Genomic DNA, 21,307 nt, shown 5'->3' with positions numbered 1-21,307 from the left:
TTCCTTTTTAATGGCTTTAATCAGCCCTTTAATTAACGGTGGGCACGCTGCCGACTACGGCACACACCCGCTGAACGAAATATCGTGGAAGTATGCAATGAAGTCGGGACGCTTGCCAGGAAAAGACGTGGAATTGTTGGCTCGGGATCAAACACTGTGATGGACATCCACAGTCATGGGGTCAGTTTCCATGTCCACTATGATGACACTCAATTCTACTATCACTACCTCTCTTGGCCCCTCCACTAGCTCTGTATTGTCAGACTGCTTGATCTTTCTCTCATGTTGGGTGAATTGCAATTACTTCCAGTTGAACACCAGGAGACTGAAACCATCATCTTGAGGCCCTGCCATATGTTTTCTAATCTCAGCACCAACTCCCTTTCCCTTGCTGACTATTGTCTCAGATTGTTCATAATACAGGTATCCTATTTGACTCCCAGAAACATTCCATCATAAAGCCTGCTTCTACCTTGGTAACATTGCCCATCTTCAACCTTGACTCAACCTGTTGCTGAAAACCTCATGTGTGCCTATGTCACTTCTAGACTCAACTACTCCATTGCTTTGCTACCCAGTCTCTGATCCTTCACCCTCTTTAAACATCAGCTCATCAATAATTCTCCTGCTTGTACCCTGTTCCACACCAAGTCACATCTTATCACCAGCACTGGCTTCTAGTCCCCTCTCCAATTTAAAATTTACATAATCACGTTTGAATCCATTCATATCATTGTTCAACCCTTTCTCTGTAACCTCCTCCAGCCTTACAACACCCTTGGAGAATGACAGTCCTTTGACTCTAGCCTTTTTTGCATCCCCACTCTTTCTTCAGCCCACCATTGCTGGTTGTGGTTTCAACCGCCTGAGCTTTGCGCTCTGAGAGCCATTTAAAGTGCTGTTTCTCCACCTTCCTCTCATCCATTCAGGCGCGTCTTAAAACCCACCTCTTTGACTTCTTTGTCACTCCCACTAATATCTCCTTCTTTGACTGAGCATCGCTCATTGACTTTTTACATCTATCTTAAATGATTTGGGACTATTTTTTCTAATTAAAAGTACTATTTAAATGCAAGTTGTTGTTCTTTTTCTATAACAAAACATTGGCTTGAAATTTCTTTGGAATAGCCCTGAAAAATTCCCAGCCACTGTATATTACAATATAATGCCTGAGCATGACTGAAAAGAGAGACATGCTGTTGAAGCATTTTATCTTGCACACGAGGACAGAACAAGGATGTCAAATTTCAAAGCAAGCAGCAATTTACTAGTGTAACACACTAACAACCAATTTAAGATTATCTGTTGGGCTCTCAAAGTGGTTCACCTATGCTTGCTAGAAGCTACATATATTGATGTGCAGGGACCTGGCATCTGCAGGAAAAAATGAACATGTCCAGACATTGTGCCTTTTTCTGAATTAAACAAAAGTGTGGGGGACAATAGCTCTCTGGTGCATTCTCCATGGCAACACCACGACCAGGGTCGACTTGTCAACCGATTGACACCCTTTTCTCATGCAGTATAAATTGTTGCTTCCTTTGAAATTTGGCTTTCTTACGTTTGTCCTGATGAATGCAAGGTGAGAAGCTTCACAACATGTCTCTTTTTTCAGCAATACTCAAGTTCTGTACCAAGCGACTATTAATATCATGCTTCCATAAGTATAAAACTACCTATCCTTCAACTTACAGTAACAGGCCTATTTCACTATGCGGTGCCCAAAAAGACTTGCACTTATGTAGCACTTTTCATGACCTCAGGATGCTCCTTAAGCGTTTATTTTTGAAATGTAATGTCACTGTTGTAATGTAGGACATATGTTAGCTAATTTACTTACAGTATGCTCCTACAAACAACCATGTGTCAATGACAAGATAATCTGTTTTTAGTGATGTTGATTGTGGGATAAATATAGGCCAGGAGACCAGGTATAATTCCCCTGCTCTTCTTTGAAATAGAGATTTTTATACCCATCTGAGACATCAGGCACTCAGTTTAATATCTCACCCAAAACACGCATCTCCAACATTACAGCATACCATTAGTGCACTGGGGTGTTCATTTAAGTCTCTGGAGTGGCAGTTGAACCCACGATCGGCTGACTCAGAAGTGAGAGTGCTACTAACTGCACCATGGCTAACATAAAACACATCTACCAAAAGGTATGATGCAAAACATGCACAGTCGTTTGCATTATTACTAGCACCAATAAAATCAATAACTCACGGATTCCAGCCCAAGTCCTGAGGATTGACATACAAAATGCCAGCTCGGGAAACAGTGGCCGGTGTAGCTGTTTTTAAATGGCTTACTTCAAACAAAAGGCGCATGGAAGGATTAAGTGGAATACGTTCATTGCTGGCAAGTGTCAGGACCTGCATACAAATATCAAAAAAAGATTTTCAACAGTTAATATTGTTTCACATATTACAATTTACAACAACAGAAAAATAGTTAAAGTTTTAAATGAAAAAATAAAATTAATATATTCCTTTTCAAAACAAGTGGGTGACTCACTAAACCACGAGAAAGGGCTGTGGAAACACAAAAACGTCAAACAGAAATTCACTTTCTCAAGACTCTGAAATGGAGGAGCAAAGAAATCTTAGTGTGAAGATCATAAAGGAAGATTTTTGTCCTCAGCCCTTGGGTGATAGTCTGAAGGGTTGGATCATTTTCGCTTTGTAGAACCAACTTAATTTTCATTCTACTGTCAATAGAATCACAATCATGTGAGTTCTAAAATGAACAAGTGATCCAACTTCCAAGGTTACAACCCAGGTGGTGAAGTCAAAATTTTATCCCATAACTCTTTAACGGTTGAATTTCAGGTAGGTGAGGCCAAAAAAAGGGCAAATGGGATTCTGCATTTTACATTGGGGTCCTAAATATAGATGCAAGGAAGTGATATTGAACTCATCCTAGGCGTGGATTAGGCCACTGATGGGAGTATTGCTTACAGTTCTGGTTGGTTCCAGCAAACCTATTAGAAACATAGAAAGGGTGCCGTGAAGTATCACTAAATTAGATCAAGAATGTGAGGTTACAGCTGTAAAGAAGGGCTTGAAAAATCAGGGTTTTCTTCACCAAAGCAAAGGTTAAGAGACTCAGTATAGGTTTCAAGGTTGTGAAAAAGATAAATAAGGTAAGATCCTCTAATAATTGGTGAATTCGTAACTAGGGAGCATGGGGGCAGGTTTATCACCAGATGAACAAAGGGTGAAGTTACTTTTGTCCATAGAGGGCTATCAGGACATATGGAATGCTAACAGTGGAGCAGAGACTATAACATAATCTAAAGAAAAATTGGAGAAATGTTGGACAGAAGTAATATAAAAAGGAAATAAAGAAAGGAAATAGAAATAGGAAAGAGTAAAAGATTTGAAGAGTTAGCATGGAACAGTCTTCTTCTGTGTTATAACTTGCACGATCTATGAACACCAACGAAGTCAAGATAAATCAGCTCAGGAAAGTTCTAAATTTACTACAAAGCAAATAAATTATAAAATGACTGGATTCGAATACTTCAGCATTACAGCTACCATGTGGATTTGCTGAAGGATGCTTCCCAAGACCCCAGCGTTAAAATGGAAACTTCATAACTCCTAGATTTTTTACTATTGAGAAATTAGGGTGCAGGGTGGGACACAATCAAGGTTGGAAATAGTAAAAAATGAGGTAAATCAGGAAGTAATGGTTAGGTAATGCCAAGCTTGGAATTTGAAAATTAAAAAATGTTGGAGGGGCAAAAAGCTGAAGAAGGAAATGAGTGACACAAGTCTGAGGTAAATTTAAAGTGTGAACAAGTGGAGGAGTTTGCATAATAAGCCTGAATTTACTTGCAATGTGTAGGAAAGGAAGAAAAACTGTGTGGAGGATAGCATTTCTACAGTTCGGAAAGGCGAGGGAGAAAATTTAAAGCAGCATTGGCCATATATCAATAAAATAAAGACAAGAAAGGCTGCCACAAAAAAAGAGTTGAGCCTACAAATGACCATAGTAGTTCATATCAGATAACTTTTTTTTTCCAGGTACGTAAGTGCTGAGAAAATTCTCCCTACATGTTGGCACAGTATTCCAGTCTTGGAAGTTACTTGGGCTTTGATCAAGGTTAAGAGTTCTTGAGGAGAAAAGCTGTGTTTGGCACAAGAGGAGAAACCCAGATTCTTGGAGGCACCCATAACAGCGAAGGAAGAGTAGAGATTCAGAGGAGCTAGTGAGCATTAAAAGATGAAGATAGACTGAAGGCATAGCTATCCAAAGTGACACGTGGCAGCTGTTGAACAAACTTGTAAGAGATGAAAGATTGTTTTTGAAAAATTTACAGGTATTGGTTTTTTTTATGCACCTTTTATGCACCTTTGTGAATTCCTCAGGGTAGCGTCCGATGCCTAACCATCTTCAGCTGCTTTATCAATGACCTTCCTTCCATCATAAGGTCAAAAGTAGGAACATTTGCTGATGATTGCACAATGTTCAGCATCATTCACGATTCCTCAGATACTAAAGCAGTCCACGTCCAAATGCAGCAAGACCTGGACAATATTCATGCTTGGGCCAATAAGTGGCAAGTAACATTCACGTCACTCAATTGCCAGGCAATGACAATCTCCAACGAGAGAGAATCGAACCATCTCCCCATGACATTCAATGGCATTACCACTGCTGAATCTTTCACTAAGAATATTGTGGGGTTCAACACTGACACGAAACTGAATAGGACCAGCCATATAAAGACTGTGGCTACAAGAGCAGGTCAGAGGCTGGGAATTCTGCAGCATGTAACTCACCTCCTGGCTCCCCGAAGCCTGTCCACCATCTAAAAGGCACAAGTCATGAATGTGGTGGAAAACTCTCCACTTGCCTGGATGAGGTGGCTCCAACAACAATCAAGAAGCTTGACACCATCCAGGACAAAGCAGCCTTCTTGATTGGCACTCATCCACTGTCTTAAACATTCAGTCCCTCCACCACCGATGCACAGCAGCAGCAGTGTGTACTGTATACAAGGTGCACTGCTGCAACTCACCAAGGCTCCTTTGACAGCAGCTTCCAAATCCACAACCTTTACCAGCTAGAAGGCCAAGGGCAGCAGATACATGGGAACACCACCACTTGAAAGGTCCCCTCCAAGTCACACACCACCATGACTTGGAACTATATCGCCATTCCTTCACTGTCACTGGGTCAAAGTCCTGGAACTCCCTTCATAACAGCACTATGGGTGTACCTACACCACATGGACTACAGTGGTTAAAGAAGACAGCTCATTAGCATCTTCCCAAAGGCAATTAGAGATGGACAATAACCACTGGCCTTGCCACAATGCCCACATCCCATGAATGAATAAAATTTAAAAAAACAAAGAGTTGAATGCAAATCAAGATGTAATGAATCAACCATTACAATGTAGGGGATCTGGAGGTTATGTCCACTGTTGGCATACGATCTAGCTGAAACAAGTTTTGATTACTTAGGAAAGCAGAGAAAAGACCATCTTTCATAGGGCTTTTTTGTAAAAATAATGCATTTCCAGAAGAAAATATAACCAGAATTCAGAGGCTAATAGGTGGCACAGGACAGAAATAAGTTTAAAGGCATACATTCTAGGCAGCAGCAGGGTCAGAGTTCTTAATGGATTCCTGAGAGCAGAGGATAGAATGGAGCTGATGGGATAAAAATTGTTGTTACAATGGTTTGAATAGAACACGAAAAGACACTCTTCGCCTCGACCATCAAGGTAAAAGTGGAAGGAAAAGATAGATAAAAATAAGATTTTGCTTAGCAGCATTAATAGTAGATTTAAAAATGAAATGAAGGATTCTGTTAAGTAGGGATGCTTCAGACTAATTAGGACATCTGTGTGATGGGCCAGAGTTTACAAAAGAACAGAGTAACATGCATGCATATTTTGCCCATCTCAAGTATTTTGATAATTCCTAACACACACTTGTACTATTCCCTAATGAAAGCATTATCTACCTTATTATCATCCATAACTGTGTTTAATGACTCAATCCACATGGGATCTATATCACCATCCAGCACAATCCACTTTGGACCATCATGTGTTATGTTGGCTTGCTCTCTCATGATAGAGGAAAAAAGACCTGTGAACAACAGAAACAGCAAATATAGGAGAAATGCAGTTATACACAGCTTTACTGAAACTGTCAAGTATATTTCAAGATTTTTCTGCCGGCCTAAAAATTACAATATGCAACAGATAAGAGTGCAATACCCATTTAGGCTCCACCGCTAGCGTAGTATTAATTTCAATGTATTTAGTACTGAGGCATGGAGTTATACAAAGCAGCATGGTCTGCACTAAGAACAAATTTTCACCAGGGATTTTAGTAGAGTTGCTTCAATTAGTCTTAGGGCCTATAGGCAAGGGAACAGAAAAAAGATTTTGTTCCTGATGGCTACCCTGCAATACCTCCCTACAGTGTGCAAACGTAAATGCACATGAGACAGGGCAGAATTTGATTTGATTGACAGTGCTCAAATTAGAAAAAAACACCCAAACCAGATGGGATGTAGCCCTGGTTGCTGAGGGAAGTAAAGCCACAATCTTTCAATCCTCCTTGGGTGGGGAAGTTGCAAGAGGACTGGAGGGTTGCAAATATTACATCGCTGTTCAAAATAAGGCAGGGGGATAAACAGGAAACTTTCAGGCTCAACAGCTTAAGTCGATGGTGGGGAAACTTATAAAGACTGTAATTGGGAGTAAAATTAATTGTCACTTGGAAAAGTATGGGTTAATAAATGACAGCTAACATGGATTTGTTAAAGAAAAGTCATATCTGACTAACTTTATCAAGGTTTTCAATGAAATAACAAAGAAGGTTGTTAAAGATAGTGCAGTTGATGTTGTGTATCTGGACTTCATTTGATGAAGTGTTCCATAAATTTGTCAGTAAAATTGAAACCCATGGGATTAAAGGGACAATGGCACACAGATAAGAAATTGGCTGCAAGACAGAAAGTAGATAATAGTGACCAGTTGTTTTTCAGACTAGAGGGAAGTATACACTGGTGCAATAGTTGTATTATTAGGGCCACTGCACTATTTGATATAAATTAATAACATGGATTTGGGTATAGGGAGCATAATTTCAAAGTATGCCAATGATGAAAAACTTGACTTTTTTTCTATTCATTTACAGGATGTGGGCTTTGCTGGCTGGGGCAGCATTTATTGCCCATCCCTAGCTGCCCTTGTTCAGAGGGCTTTTAAGAATCAATTACATTGCTGTGGGTTGAGAGTCACATGTAGTCCAGGCTAGGTAAGGATGGCTGATTTTCTTCTCTAAAGGACATCAATGAACCAGATGGGTTTTTCTGACAGTTGGCATTAGATTCATGGTCATCAGTCTTTTAATCTTTATTGAATTCAAATTTCACCACCTGCCATGGTGGGATTCGAACCTAGGTCTCCAAGAAATTACCCTGGGTTTCTGAAATACTAGTCCAGTGACAATATTACTATGCTACTACCTCCAACTCCAGTCCCAGCTGGAGTAATATTTCCACATTTTAGAAAGGGTAGTGAGGTCTTAGAGAGATGCAGAGGTGATTTACTGGAATGACATTAGCAATGAGTGGTTTAAGTTATCTGGAGAGAGTGGAGAAGCTGGGTTGGTTCTTCTTAAAGTAGACAAGGTTAAGGGAAGATTTAATAGAGGTATTTAAATTTGAGGCGAATGAGAAAGTCAAAAGAGAGAAATTGTTTCCACAGGCAAGAGAATCGGTAACCAGGGGACACAGATTTAAAATCAAAACATGACAACAATGCATTTGCTCTACCTTCTAAATTAAAAATTAAAATATATTCTAATCACAATCCAAATTCGCATTTTATACACAACAGACTGTTAAGTTTTGGTGGGGCACCCACCACAATGAATACAATTCAAAAAGCGTAAGAGGTGGAGAAAATAGAATATATATCTTTTAAAATTCTGCAACTGATAATCAAAGGTTGACAACTTTATAAGCTCAGTCATTGCAGCGGCATTACAGTTACTAACGTCAGCAATGTGCAGTCGTGACCCACAATGTCAGGTGTGTGGTTATAGCACACAGATACCCTAGGTGGTATTTGATGGAGGCAACAGGGGGTCTCACCTGCTGGTTGGGAAGTTAGCTGGAGACCCACATTACCTCTTTTAGGTAAGGCCCGCCAAATTAAGTACCACTCAAGCATTTAACTAGACAGCAGCAGGCCTTCTCCAGGATCAAGGATTCTGAGGGGGGATGTCCAGCCTGCTGGCCAATCAGAGGCTGGCAGCTCTATAGATCAGCAGTGCCACTGGGGAGGCTGTGGCTGCAGCCGGTATGACACCCACCTGAGGCTTAGTATCGTTGCTGGATCCCAGGTCACAGGTGAGCGATGGTGGGCGTCGCAGAATGTCAGTCACAGCGAAGGGTGGAAAGGGCTTGGCAACAATGGCAGGGTTTGGCTCTCAGTGGCCCCATCTTCAAGATGCCAGGCCCCTTGATCAGGCATTGGGTGCCTTTGAACAAGGGACCCTTCCTCCAAGAGTCCGAAAGCAACCCTGCATGGGTTTGCTTGTTGTGCTTTATGGATGGAGAACCCCACCTTTCCACCGCTAGGTTAATTCCAGTATTGGCAGAATGAGGCCCTTATGTGGGCATTAATTGTCCACATAAGGGCTTCAATTAGAAGTGGGGCAGGAAGCCTGTCCATGGGCCTTAATCAGGGTGGAGGCAGGAAGGCAGCAGGGTTCCTAAGCACTAACTTCCCATCTGATTAAATGCTGCCCCACCACAAACTCACCATGGGGGAAGAGCATTAAATTCTGCCCCCTATATTTCCCAAACCCAACAGAAATTGCTTCTAGAAGGATTTTCTTCAGATGCCAATATACTTAATTTATATAGTAAAACCACTTAACTTTGTACATTGGGCACTTAACAAAGAAGGGACTTTGATTCACATTGTACCTTACGATGTCTAAAGCGCAATCACTGTTGTTATGTAGGCAAGCACGGTAGCTATTTTGAACAAAGCAATGTCCCACAAAGAATGAGATGAATAACAAGTTTTTGTTTTTGATGGTGTAGGCTGAGAGAAGGGAGTTAGTGAGAGCACCAGGGAACCTCTTTATCATCTTTGAATAGAGGCTCTTAGATTGTTAACAACCATCTGAATCGCCAGAAAAGCCAATGGAGCTTTGGGTTAACATCTAATTTAAAGGATGACCCATCAAACAATGCAGTGCTCTCTCAGTACTGCACTGAAGTGTCATCCTAGAGTACGTGCATAATTGCTTGGAGTAGGGTCTGAAACCATAATGCCTCTGGGTAGAGAAAAGGGTGAGATCATCTAAGCTAAGCTGACACTCAAGAGTGAAATGCTGTATGTCACCGTAGTAATACACAGCTTACTCAATGAGTTAAACTCTCTCAGGTGGAAAAGTGTGAATGGATAGGCAATGCTGAGAAAACTGGGGTTAGATGGGGGTACTTTTCTCAGTATTACTGCCCAAAAATTTGGGTTCCAGGATGCAAAATAGAGGCAAATGTGAAAAGGAAATCTTTTGCCAAATCTAACACTAAAATTCGCTGCTGAGATTTTTCTCCACCACCACTGCTTCCAGTGGCATCCATCGCTCAACTCAGTGGATGTAAATGGCATGACAAAGTGATGGAGCTTAGGTCTTCAGTGAACTTTCCTGTTCCCATTTCTGCATGGCGGTTAGAAGGGATCGCCTGAAGACAAGAGATGGTAGGTGGGGGGCAGCTGTAATGAACTGTACTGGATCCACAATCAGTGATATGGCTACTTTGTTTTAATTCCAACTTCTTTAATTGCCAGCTTTTTTCCAAGTTAATAAAGACCACGTGGTCAACAGATTAGGGTGCAATTCATTCAGCTTTGGGACCTGGATTTAGTCAGAGCCATTTACAGCACAGAATGAGACCAATCAGTCCATCGAGTCCATCCTGGCTCCCCACAGAACAATCCAGTTAATCCCGCTTGCCCATTCAGTCCCTGTAGCCTTGCGAGTTTATTTCCTTCAGATGCCCATCCAATTTCATTTAATGACACAAAATTTTCTTCTTTCTGTCAGTTGTAAGAGGCTTAAGTGAAATTAATTTAAGCAACTTATGCCGAGTGGAGTCAAATATAGCACAAGAAATGTTAATTTGCCACAACTGACATTGAGCGGTTATCACTTATATCACAGGATAACTGGTTGTCTTGGAAATTATTATTGTTAATTATGTGCAGCAGGGGATGCTCTTTTGATATTGGGGTTACAGCACAAGTGGGCAAGACAGAATTTGTTGGAGTGAATTGAACTGGCTTACAAAAGGCATCTGTGTCGCTGGGGACATCAGGAGGAAGTTAAGATGGGCTCTGACAGCTTTGAAGATGGCGATGTGTGTGCAGCCTTCTCCTCCCACCACTTGCTTAATTGTCCATTGTCATTCATGAATGGATATGGTCGGGCTGCAGAGCTTCGAGCAGATCCATTGGTTGTGGTTGGTTGTTTAGCATGCGCCGTCGCTTCATCAGGATGGCACCTTATTTTAAGGTATGCCTGATGCTGCTCCTGGCAGGCTCACCTACACTTGTCATTGAATCAGTGTTGATCCCCTGGCCTGTAGGCAAAGGCAGAATGAGGGGGGCATAGACCAGGCTATGAGTTTAGAGTTTGTAGTTGAATCCAGTTCTGTTGCTGATGATGGTCTGCAGTGCCTCATGGATATCCAGTTTTAAGTTGATAGAGCTGTTCTGAAATGATCATATATAGCACAGTGGTACGGTCATACAATGGAAGATCCCCTCAGTGTAAGACTGGATTACATCTCCACAAGCACTGTATGGTGGTTAGTCCTACCAATACTGTCATGGACAGAATCCTCCAAGACAGTTAAGTTAGTGAAAACAAGGTCAAGTAGGTTTTTCACTCATCCTGGTTGCCTCACTACCCGCTGCAGGTCCAGCCTGGCAGGTATCTCCATCAGAACTCAGCCAGCAATAATCATGTTTAATTTTAAGAATCCCAGAAGGTGCCTTGCCTCTCCCAAAGGTGTCCTGGGACCTTTTCCAAAGAGGTACCTTACCTCTCCAAATTGGTTCCCTGACTATCCAAACACATCCACCAAGTTCAGACCTCCTCTTACCTTTTCTGTTCTAATCTGCACACTCCTGGTCTTCCAAAATCCCACTTCAGTGGAGGCAGTTGATGATTTAAATGGCCAGCTGTCTCAGCAAATTGTGCATGTGCGAACCCTGGCCCAAATCCAATCCCGCCCTAGTGAAGATGGGAAATGCCGTGTTCGGGGATGGTGCTTAGAATTTTCAGCCATTTCTGGGATTTTCACCATGATGGAGAGTCTCCAACCGAGCATAAATGTGGGCCATTGTCACATTTACAGAATTATACCTTTCAGCCAATATTCTACACTCCTTCATCACCATCCCTGCGTACCACTTGTCTCACTGAAGTTGGGAGGGAGTCATCCTAAGTCCATAACATTGACTCCGGACCCCATGAAACCACATGGCATCACGAGATAAATGGGCAAGGAAACTTCCTGTTGATTACAACCTAGTGCCCTCCCCCAGCTGATGAATCAGTACTCCACCACCTTGAACACCTCTTGGAAAAAGGACTAATAGTAACAAGGGAACAGAATGTACTCTACGTTGAGGGATTTCATTGTCAATCATCAAGAATGACTCAGTAGCAGAGCTTCGATCAGACCCTTTGGTCATGGGGTCTCATAGCTCTGTCAATGGCATGATTATGCACTTCTTATGCATAAACTCACTGGAACTGTCAAGCTGTCAAGGAACTGTCAAAGCTGTCAAGAAAGTGCCAAAGCTGTCAAGGAAGTGTCCAAGGATACCAGATGAGCTAAGGTAAGCGTAAAGGATTGCGGATGCTCGTCACATGTTGGCATAAGGGGTATGAGGAGCTATTGGGGGTGAATGGGGGGCATGGGTTTGCATATAGAATAGGGAGTGCCATGCGGGTTGGGTATGGGGGCATGCGGTTGGCATGGTTGGGGCACAGGGACTGTGTAATGGAGTAAGGGGATATAAATGGTGAGGGCTGTTTTTTGATTTAATCTTTTATTTATTTGAACACGGTGCCAGAGCACAGAGACAGGCCTCCGCACCTGGCAGGCTCATTGGGGGGTCCCCAGACTCGGCTCCTATTTCAGCCAGTCCCTTTCAGCCAAAACTCCGCCTTACAGGTGGACATTTTTGAAGTCGGGCTCGCAGAGCTGGGAGAGCTCCTGACTTTGTACACCCAGCCTGGGGATGAAAATCTGAGCCTATATCAGGTTGTTGTACGACTAGTCTGTGAGACCGCTCTCCCAAATTTTTCACAAGTACCCTGACACTAGTGAAGTATGTTCAAGGCTGAGATCGATAGATTTCTACATATTAAAAACATCAGGGGATACAGGAATAGTGCAGGAAGATGGTATTGAATTAGAAGATCAGCCATGATCCCACTGAATGGCACAGCGGCTCAAATGGCTCAATGGTCTACTCCTGCTCCTTTGTCGTATGTTCTTATGAGAGCTCTAAAGAATCGACTAAGCTGGGCGTGCCTTGTCGTGTCTGATGCCTGGGTCAATGCCAGGTGATCCATCCACTTTTAGATTAATTAGACATTTTCATTGTGGTTTCCGTGGCAGTTCAGAGGGCAGTTAAGAGTCAACCATATTGTTGTCGGTTTGGGTGCGCTAATAGACCAAACCAGGTGAGGACGACAGATTTTCTTCCCTGAAAGACATCAGTGGATCAGATACGTCTTTACAACAATGTGGTAGTTTCATGGGACCCTTGCTGAAAGTAGCATATTTGATTTCAGATTTACTTAAATGAGCTGAATGTAAATTCTCCAGTAGTTGTGGTGGAATTTGAACTCGTCTCTGGATCACTAGTACAGGCCTCTGGATTACTAGTTATGGAACATAATAAATATGTTACTGGACTCCATTGATATTCTCAAAGTTCATAAGTACTTCATTCCCCAATATTGACATCCCTCACCTTGATGATTATAAAAAGGAAATGCCAAAAGACTAAAAACTTACCTCTACAACAGGGTATTGTCAACCTATGTACTTTAATGCATCTATTTTCACTGATAAAATTGAGAAACGAACACGGATTGTAATTTAATAGTCTTTTGAATACTTGGCAGCAATAAGGTGTTTCTTATTAGTAAATTAAATATTAAATGAATACCTTCAACAATAATCCTAACTCGTTTTATCAGCAGAGCTACAGCTGTTCAAAATACTATATTTGGAATACTTGCCATCCTTCCACTCTCGGGTTGCAGGGTGTATAAAACCAAACATCTCATCTGTGCTGACGGCCTTTGGGTTAAGATCATTCCAGAGAGGTTTTTGTTTCACGTTTACATATGTCCTGAACAAAGTCTTTAATATCTGTACATAGAAAGGATATTAATTCACATGTTAATTGTTAAAGTAGAACATATTACACAAGTTTCATTGCTAAGGTACTTAATTTTTTTATTAAAAATCAAATTTTGTATAAAAATACATTTAAAATATTGATGCTGATACTGATTTCTGACATTACAGTAATACTGGTGCCTCAACGATGAGACCTTGAGGCTTGTATATTTAAAAATGAACCGTTTATTGTTACCTTTAACTATTTACAGATCCCAGGTTACTGTCATGCATGGTACTGTTACCTCCATGCAAGTTGGTTCCAGAGTGTTCTTTCTAGACTATTCTCTCAGTCTATTACCATGTGACTGTACATCATACCGTGGGCAGTGTTATTCTCCAGTTGCATATTAACCCTTGCTCTGCTGAGCACCTTTACATTACGGTGGCATGCAGGCACATACAACATCCCCCTTCCTTCTCCAAAGAAAACATTCCCTTCCAACGGATTGTACCTATTTGTGATACAATCTTTATTTGCTATCCCTGCTCTCCCATTTCACGTCGCTGACTTTATAAATTCAGATAGTCTTGAGGCTTTACAGTTCTTCCACATCTCGGTCTGTCAGGTGTGAGGAATGATAGTAGTACTCTGTGTTTCCAGTACTTGGTCATCTCCATTTGATGCGCTTTTTGCGCTCCTTTGAGTTATGTTTCTCTTTCTTAACAACTTGTCTGCTTCTTTCGAATACCATGGGTTTGTGTTGTTCCTTCCAAGGGGAATGTGCATTCCATTCATTCCTAGAGTGGACTCAAATTTTATTTTTTCATAGTGCCTACCATGTTCTTGCTGGATGTATAGGTTTCGCAAATGGAATCTTCATTTCCACTTGTTTTACCATCTCAGCCAAACAATTGTTTACTGTTTTATTTTCAAACCATTTTGCAAGCTTATGAATCCTTTCACGCAGCTCAGCTGTTTCCTCTTCTAGTGCCTTGTGCTTCAGTATTTACATTTTCTGATCTCATTTTGTAACTTTGTTTTCTTACTGCAACAGAACTTTGTCCTTGTCCTTAATTCTGGATTCACTATTGGCCAGGTCTGTCTCCGGCGAAGTCTTAACTTGTTTCAGTTCAGCAATTGTGCTACTCATGGCTTCATTATCCACTTGCAGCTTGGAAAGGTCTATGGCTTTCACTTTCAATGCCTCCTTTTTTCCATTCAACTGTGTCCTCAGCTCCTCAGTCTCTTTCTTGTAGCTTTCAGCTTCTTCGCGTAACATTGAACATTGCTGGGTCTTCTCTGTCAACTGGTTCTTCAGTTTGTTCAGAGTACCATTAAATTTATTTTCCTTCGCTTTGCAATTTTCCAGAGGAAAAAACTTTATCCTAAGGAATTCCTAGCGTGTGAAGGTCTGTCAGCAGGTTTTCCTTTCCTTTGCGAAGCTCGCTTGCTTTATCTTGAGTTCTCCTATAATTCAATATAGTCTGCTCACATTTCTTCTGCTGTGCTTCCATTCTGCTGTTGAAGACAGTCTTCATTTCTTCATGTTGCTGAAAGGCTATGCATTCCTTTTGTATTTGATTTTGAAGGACAATCAACTGTTCTTTCAACAGTTTATTTTCTTGTTGACCTCTTGCCAACTCACTCTGGGCTTCAGTGCATCGTTTCGTTGCTACTGATATTTACATCGCAGCTTTTTCTGAAGTAACACTCAACATTCCTTTTAGCTCCTCATGTTTTTCCATTGCTACATATTGATTCTCCAAGGAGTCTTTCAGTGTCGCAACTTCTTTGCATGCCTTTTCTGCCTGCTGGTTTGCTTGGCTGTACAACTGGTTGAGTTTTCCCAACTCCCTCTTTGACTTGCAAACTGTGGTATTGAGGGTTGTTGTTTCTCCTGATACCTTTGTGTCTTCTCTGAAATTTGTTTGTTCGTGGTTTATTGAAGACTTTAGTTTATTGTGCATTTTCAAAGGCGTATACTCAGCTTGAATCTCGCACTTCAAATTTCCAGTTCAGCTCTGATGCAAAAATTTTCTTGTACAACAGCATAATTTACTTCCTGCACATTTTGCTTCTATTGAGTTACCTCAGAAAGGTTTCCTTCATTCATTGTCATCTGATCACTCTGTACTGCCATCTATCTCCCCCATTCTGGGAAATTTGGACTCGCTTTCTCTGGGGTTTGCTGTCACCTTCATTCTTTAGTATTTTGTTGCCCTCCCTCTGGGGTGTTTTGTTGCCCTTGGTGGTTTATTGGGAGTTGCCCTCTCTCTGGGGTCTCTTGCTGCCCTTGGTGTTTTATTGGGGGTATGCTAGGCCTTCTTCTAGGGTCTGCACTCTCCACAACTTGAAGTTTAAAATACCTGTCAAAGCCTTTTAAAATCTCACCAAATGTTGTTGAATATTGATTTATATATTTACTGTGGAGTATTTCACCAGCAAATAAACCAACGAGGAATAAAAAATTATTAACTTGTACTTCTGATTCCTTAATCCTGTAAGCTTCCTGTAAACCAAAAATTGTGTTCTCCAAGACCTCCCACTCTTTGGTCTGGTTTAGCCCTTTCCATAGCACAAGTGAGATTGGCTCTTCCAATTTTCCATCTATGGCTGGTTTTCCCTTTTGTAGCTATGGATTTAAATGTTGTTATTGCTTTAAGACAGTGTGTGCGGGTAACCGTTTTTTTTCACTCAGGCTGTAATTGCTAGAATACAGTCGGCTTCCCTCTTGTCTTTTTTTGGAGACTTGTTGCTGGGAGATTTTTGATTCAACTTTGAAAGAAAAGCTTTGCAAGTGCTGTATTTTGCAACAAATGCATCAATGCAGCGTTCCAACTGTTGGTGCTGTGCTGTTTTGCACTGGGCCGTAAGCCTGAATCTGCTCTCCTTATTTTAAAATGAGGGTGTTTGAAGCTATCTCCTTTCAGTTTAGAGTGTTTCTAAAACTAAGATTTCAGCATTTTGTTCTGTGTATGAAGACAGGGACCTGACTCAAAAAGGGTTCACTTTCTCTTAAACTCTGCAGGTTTTATTTTTTTTATTACTGTGCTCTGCAGGTTTCTCTGTTCAACTCTGCCAGCCTTTTTCAGGTTTTATTTTTACTTGCAACTCTCTTTCAGCTGCCCTCTGGATGCTGAGCCCTTGGGACCGTCACCTATTCTAAAATGTAAGTCCAGCTACTGTTGGCATTTTTGCCCACCATCTCATGGACGGTGTCACTCAGGTTCTTGCAATGTTCAGTAGTGGACTTTAACTCACTCTGGTAGATTCCTCACTTCCAGGTCTGTAGTGAAGCGTCTTCAGCACTATCTTCAAGATTTTTTCTAGGGTGCACGTCTCTCTAGTTAGGCTTCAGCTGCTTGTATTTTTTCATTCCTTGGGATGCTGTTCTGGGTTCATGTTTTTAGCACCCGACTTTCATATCACCATGGATCCCCATGTCGGATTATGATAGCATCTCTAATATGATATCTTGTAAAAGTTCCCAACGCTGCCAACCATGTTGTATTATAGTGTGCGGTGATGTATCAACAATGAGATTTTGAGATTTGTATATTTAAAAATGAACTGTTTATTGTTACCTTTAACTATTTACAGATCCTATATTATTACATTATTATCATAATACTAATATGCATGGTGCTGTTACCTCCATGCAGGCTGGTTCCAGAGTGTTCTTTCTAGATTGTTCTCACAGTCTATTACCATGTGATTCTATACATCACACTGTGCTATTCTCCAGTCCAACATTAACCCTTGCTCTGCCGAGCACCTTTACATTACAGTGGCATGCAGGCATATACAACATCATACAACAGTTCCCACCCCAGAATTTTAAAGAAAATAGGTGAGAACACTGCAGATACCCTAACCATGATCTTTCAAAGTTTTACTGATTCAGGGATCATTCCTTTAGACTGGAAATTTTCACATGCTACTACGCTATTTAAGAAGGTTGAAAGCAGGAAACCAGAGAATTATAAAACAGTTAGCCTACTATCTGTTGTTGGAAAATTACAAGAGTCTATAATTAAAGATAGAGTGACTGGATACTTTCAAACTTTTGAGCTGATTGGAGACAGCCAGTGTGAATTTGTAAAGGTAAGGTCATGCCTGATGTACCTGAGTGAATTTTTTTGAAGAGGTGTCTGAAGTAGTGCACAGGGGAATGTCTATGGATGTTATTTATATGGTCTTTCAGGATATATTACATAAGGTCACTCATGAGAGACTGTTAATAAAAGCAAATCTTATGGAACTAAAGGTAGATTATTTACCTGGTTGGAAAATTGGTGCAGCAATAGGAGACAGGGAGTAGGAATAGTGGGAAAGTACTCAAATTGGTAGGATGTGAATAGTAGCACCTCACAAGGATCTGTGTTGCAGCCTCAACTATTTGCTAGTGGTGACCATTGCTGGGGCTGCACATGCAGGATGATGGCGCATTGATGGCTGTGTGCCCTTGAAGACAGGTAAGTGCTGTTTCGAGATGTCGGACTTGGCAGACAGGGCAGGGGTGGTGTGCTTTGGTGGGCAGATGGTGACATTTGGCTCCCTCTGATTGGTTAAGCAGTTCTTGGGGATGGGAACCTGTCCTTATTAAGGGTGCCAGCCTTGGCAGCAGCCATTGAGTTGGCTGCCACAGGCAACATGTGGACCAACTGCAACGGAGTCGCCTCCTGCCTTTGGACGACAGTGGGACTTCTGGTACATTAGAAAAATTCTGTCCCCGTCTCCATACTCAGGTATGTATAAAATTCAACAGGTTGGTTGAAACCCAATAGACTGTCCTTTTAAGCTTATAAGTAGACATGGTTTTCCTGAGTGAATTTTGAATGAGAAGTCTTTTATGTTAAATCAATCTTTGCAACTAAAAATGAATATCGGAGAAAACAAGAACTATCTAGCTAAGTGAGAAGTTATATGTCAGTATATAGTTTTGAGCATGAATATAATTTCAGTAAATAATCTAACCAATATAAGACCATAGTGGATACCCTGGTTATAGTGGGCAGGATTTTGTCACCTCAATCCCTGCCAAAATGACAGGACCATTAGAAAGCCAGGAACACTGCCAAATGCCCCATTGCGCTTAGCCATGGCTCGTTAACTGAGCCATGATATTAGCATCTCAATTCCGGGTTGTCCAACCATCATGAAGGGTTGGCGAACTGACGCACCAAATCATTAAATGAAAGGTTTCCTATTTAAACTGGCCCCTGCAGGGCTCACAATGGAAGCAATAAATAGAGCTGTGCAAAGGAGAAAACTCTCTCATGATGGAAACAAGAAGTGGGTAGACTGCCCCTCCAGTTCTCAGACTTTTCCTGGAGGTAATGATGGATGGCAGTGAGGGCCAGGGCAGAAATCCTCTGCCCTGAGGATGGGTGGAGAAGGACAGCCAGGCTGACCAAGCAGGTGTAGCTGAAAGCAGCAGCGGCTGTGAGCAGCAGCATTGTGCTGCCCAGGACCTGGATCCAGTGCTGGAAAACATTGGAACATAGAGGTAGGAGTAGGCCATTCAGCTCTTCAAACCTGTTCCACCCTTTGATAAAATAATGTGTCTGATTCCCATAAACCTTGACTCCCTATCTATCTCAGTCTTGAATAAATTCAATGACCCAGCCTCCACTGTTTTCTATGGAAGAGAGTTCCACTGGCTCACAGTCCTCAGAGAAAAAAATTTCTCCCCACCTCCGTCTTAAAAAGGACACCTCTTATTTTTAAACTGCGTCCAATGGTTCTAGACCCCTCTACGAGAGTAAACATCCTCCCAGTCTCCATCCTATCATGTACCCTCAGGATTTTATATGTTTCAATAAGATCACCCCTCATTCTTCTGAACTTCAATGGGTATAGGCTCAGCCTGTGCAATCTTTCATAAGATAAGCCCTTCATCCCACGAATGAGTTAAGTGAACCTTCTCTGTACTGATTCTATAATTATATTCTTTTCTAAATAAGGAGTCCAAAGCTGTACAGTGTATTCCAGATGAGGTCTCACCAAGGCCCTGTATAGCTGCAGTAAAACTTCCCTACTTTTATATTCCATTCCCCTTGTAATAAATACCAACATTTTCTTTGCCTTCCTAATCACTTGCAATAACTGCTTATTAACATTTTGTGATTAATGTACCAGGGCACCCAGATTCCTCTGTACCACTGAGTTCTGCAATCTCTCTCCATTCAAATAATATGCTGCTTTTCTGTTCTTCCTCCCACAGTGGACCAGTTCACATTTTTCCACATTATACTTCATCTGCCAAATGCATGCCCACTCATTTAACCTATCTAAATCCCTTTGTAGACCCTTTACATCCTCTTGACAACTTACTTTCCTACCTATCTTGATGTCATCGGCAAATTTAGCAACAATATATTTGGTCCACTCACTCAGATCATTGGCATAGATTGTAAATAGTTGAGGCCCCAACACTAATACCTGTAGCGCTTAGTTACAGCTTGCCAACATGAAACAGACCCATTTATACCTGCTCTCTACTCCCTGTTAGCTAACCATTCCTCCGGCCATGCTAATATGTTACCCCCTACACCATGGGCTGTTATTTTGTGTAGCAACCTTTGAGGTGGAACCTTATCAAATGCTTTTTGGAAATACAAGTACACCACATCTACAGGCTCCCCTTTATTCACGTCGCTTGTTACTTCCTTAAAGAACTTTAATAAATTAGTTAAACATGACTTCACTTTCACAAAACTATGTTGACTCTGCCTGATCCCATTATGATTTTCTAAGTATCCTGCTATAACCTCCCCCTCCTTAATAACAGATTCTAGCTATTTCCCTATGACTGATGTTAGGCTAACAGGTTTGTAGTTTTCTGCTTTCTGCCTCTCTCCTTTCTTGAATAAAGGTTTGCTATTTTCCAATCCACTGGGACCCTTCCAAAATCTAAGGAATTTTGAAAGATTATAACCAATGCCTCTATTAAATCTGCAGTCACTTCTTTTAAGACCCTAGATGCAGGCCATCAAGTCCTCAGTACTTATCATCCTTTAAGTATAATAGCTTTCTCAGTACCTTTTCCCTAGTGATGGTGATTGCTTTAATTCCTCCCTTCCATTCACCTCTTGATTTTCAAGTATGAGAGGTTTTCTAAGTCTTCTACAGTAAAGACAGCAACAAAATACCTGTTCAATGCTTTCACCATTTCCTTGTTTTTCATGATTAATTCCTCAGACTCACTCTTTAGAAGACCAACACCCACCTTAAATCTGAAGAAGGTTCATACATTAACTCTGTTTCTCTCTCCACAGATGCTGCTAGACCTGTTGAGTTTTTGCAGCATTTTCTGTTTTTGTTTCAGATTTCCAGCATCCGCAGTATTTTGCCTTTACCCACTTTAGTTACTATTTTCCTTTTTAAATACTCGTACGAACTCTTACTATCTTTTTATATTTCTAGCTAGCTTTCTCTCATACTCTAATTTCTCCCCCTTTTTTTAGTCTTACTTTGCTGGTTCTTAAAATCTGTCCCCTACTATTAATCTTCACAGAATTGTACAGTGTTTCTTTCAATTTAATACTATTCTTAACTTCCTTCCTTAGTCATGGGTAATGCAGCCTTAACAAAAAGCCTTTCTATCTCATTGGGATAAATCTTTGCTGAGAGTTATTAAGTATCTCCTAAAAGTCTGCTACTGCAACTCCGCTGTCCTACCTTTTAATCTAGTTTCCAAGTTTAGTTTAGCCAAACTTGTGCCTTCATATCCTTATAATTAACTTTATTTAGGTGTAAAACACTAGACTTTGACCCACATTTCTCACCTTCGAACTGATTGTGAAATTATACCATGTCATGATTGCTGTCATCCAGAGATTCCTCTACTCTGAGGCTATTGATTAATCCTGTCCC

The 21,307-nt window shown here is 41.2% G+C and overlaps 1 protein-coding gene across 1 annotated transcript in view; it reads right to left on the bottom strand.

Annotated features, from left to right (window-relative positions):
* Nucleotides 1-21,307, bottom strand: part of LOC121276335 (dynein heavy chain 11, axonemal-like) — a 564,873-nt gene that overhangs the window by 283,467 nt on the left and 260,099 nt on the right. Inside the window, exons 40-42 of the mRNA XM_041184616.1 lie at nt 13,323-13,455; nt 5,986-6,113; nt 2,230-2,378 (exon numbers count right to left, since the gene is read on the bottom strand). Of these exons, the coding sequence (XP_041040550.1) occupies nt 2,230-2,378; nt 5,986-6,113; nt 13,323-13,455 (410 nt within the window). The remainder of the gene's footprint in view (nt 1-2,229; nt 2,379-5,985; nt 6,114-13,322; nt 13,456-21,307) is intronic.

Source organism: Carcharodon carcharias, chromosome 3 (genome assembly GCF_017639515.1).
Source record: "Carcharodon carcharias isolate sCarCar2 chromosome 3, sCarCar2.pri, whole genome shotgun sequence".
NCBI classification, from domain to species: domain Eukaryota; kingdom Metazoa; phylum Chordata; class Chondrichthyes; order Lamniformes; family Lamnidae; genus Carcharodon; species Carcharodon carcharias.
This window is presented reverse-complemented; position numbering and strand designations above follow the sequence as displayed.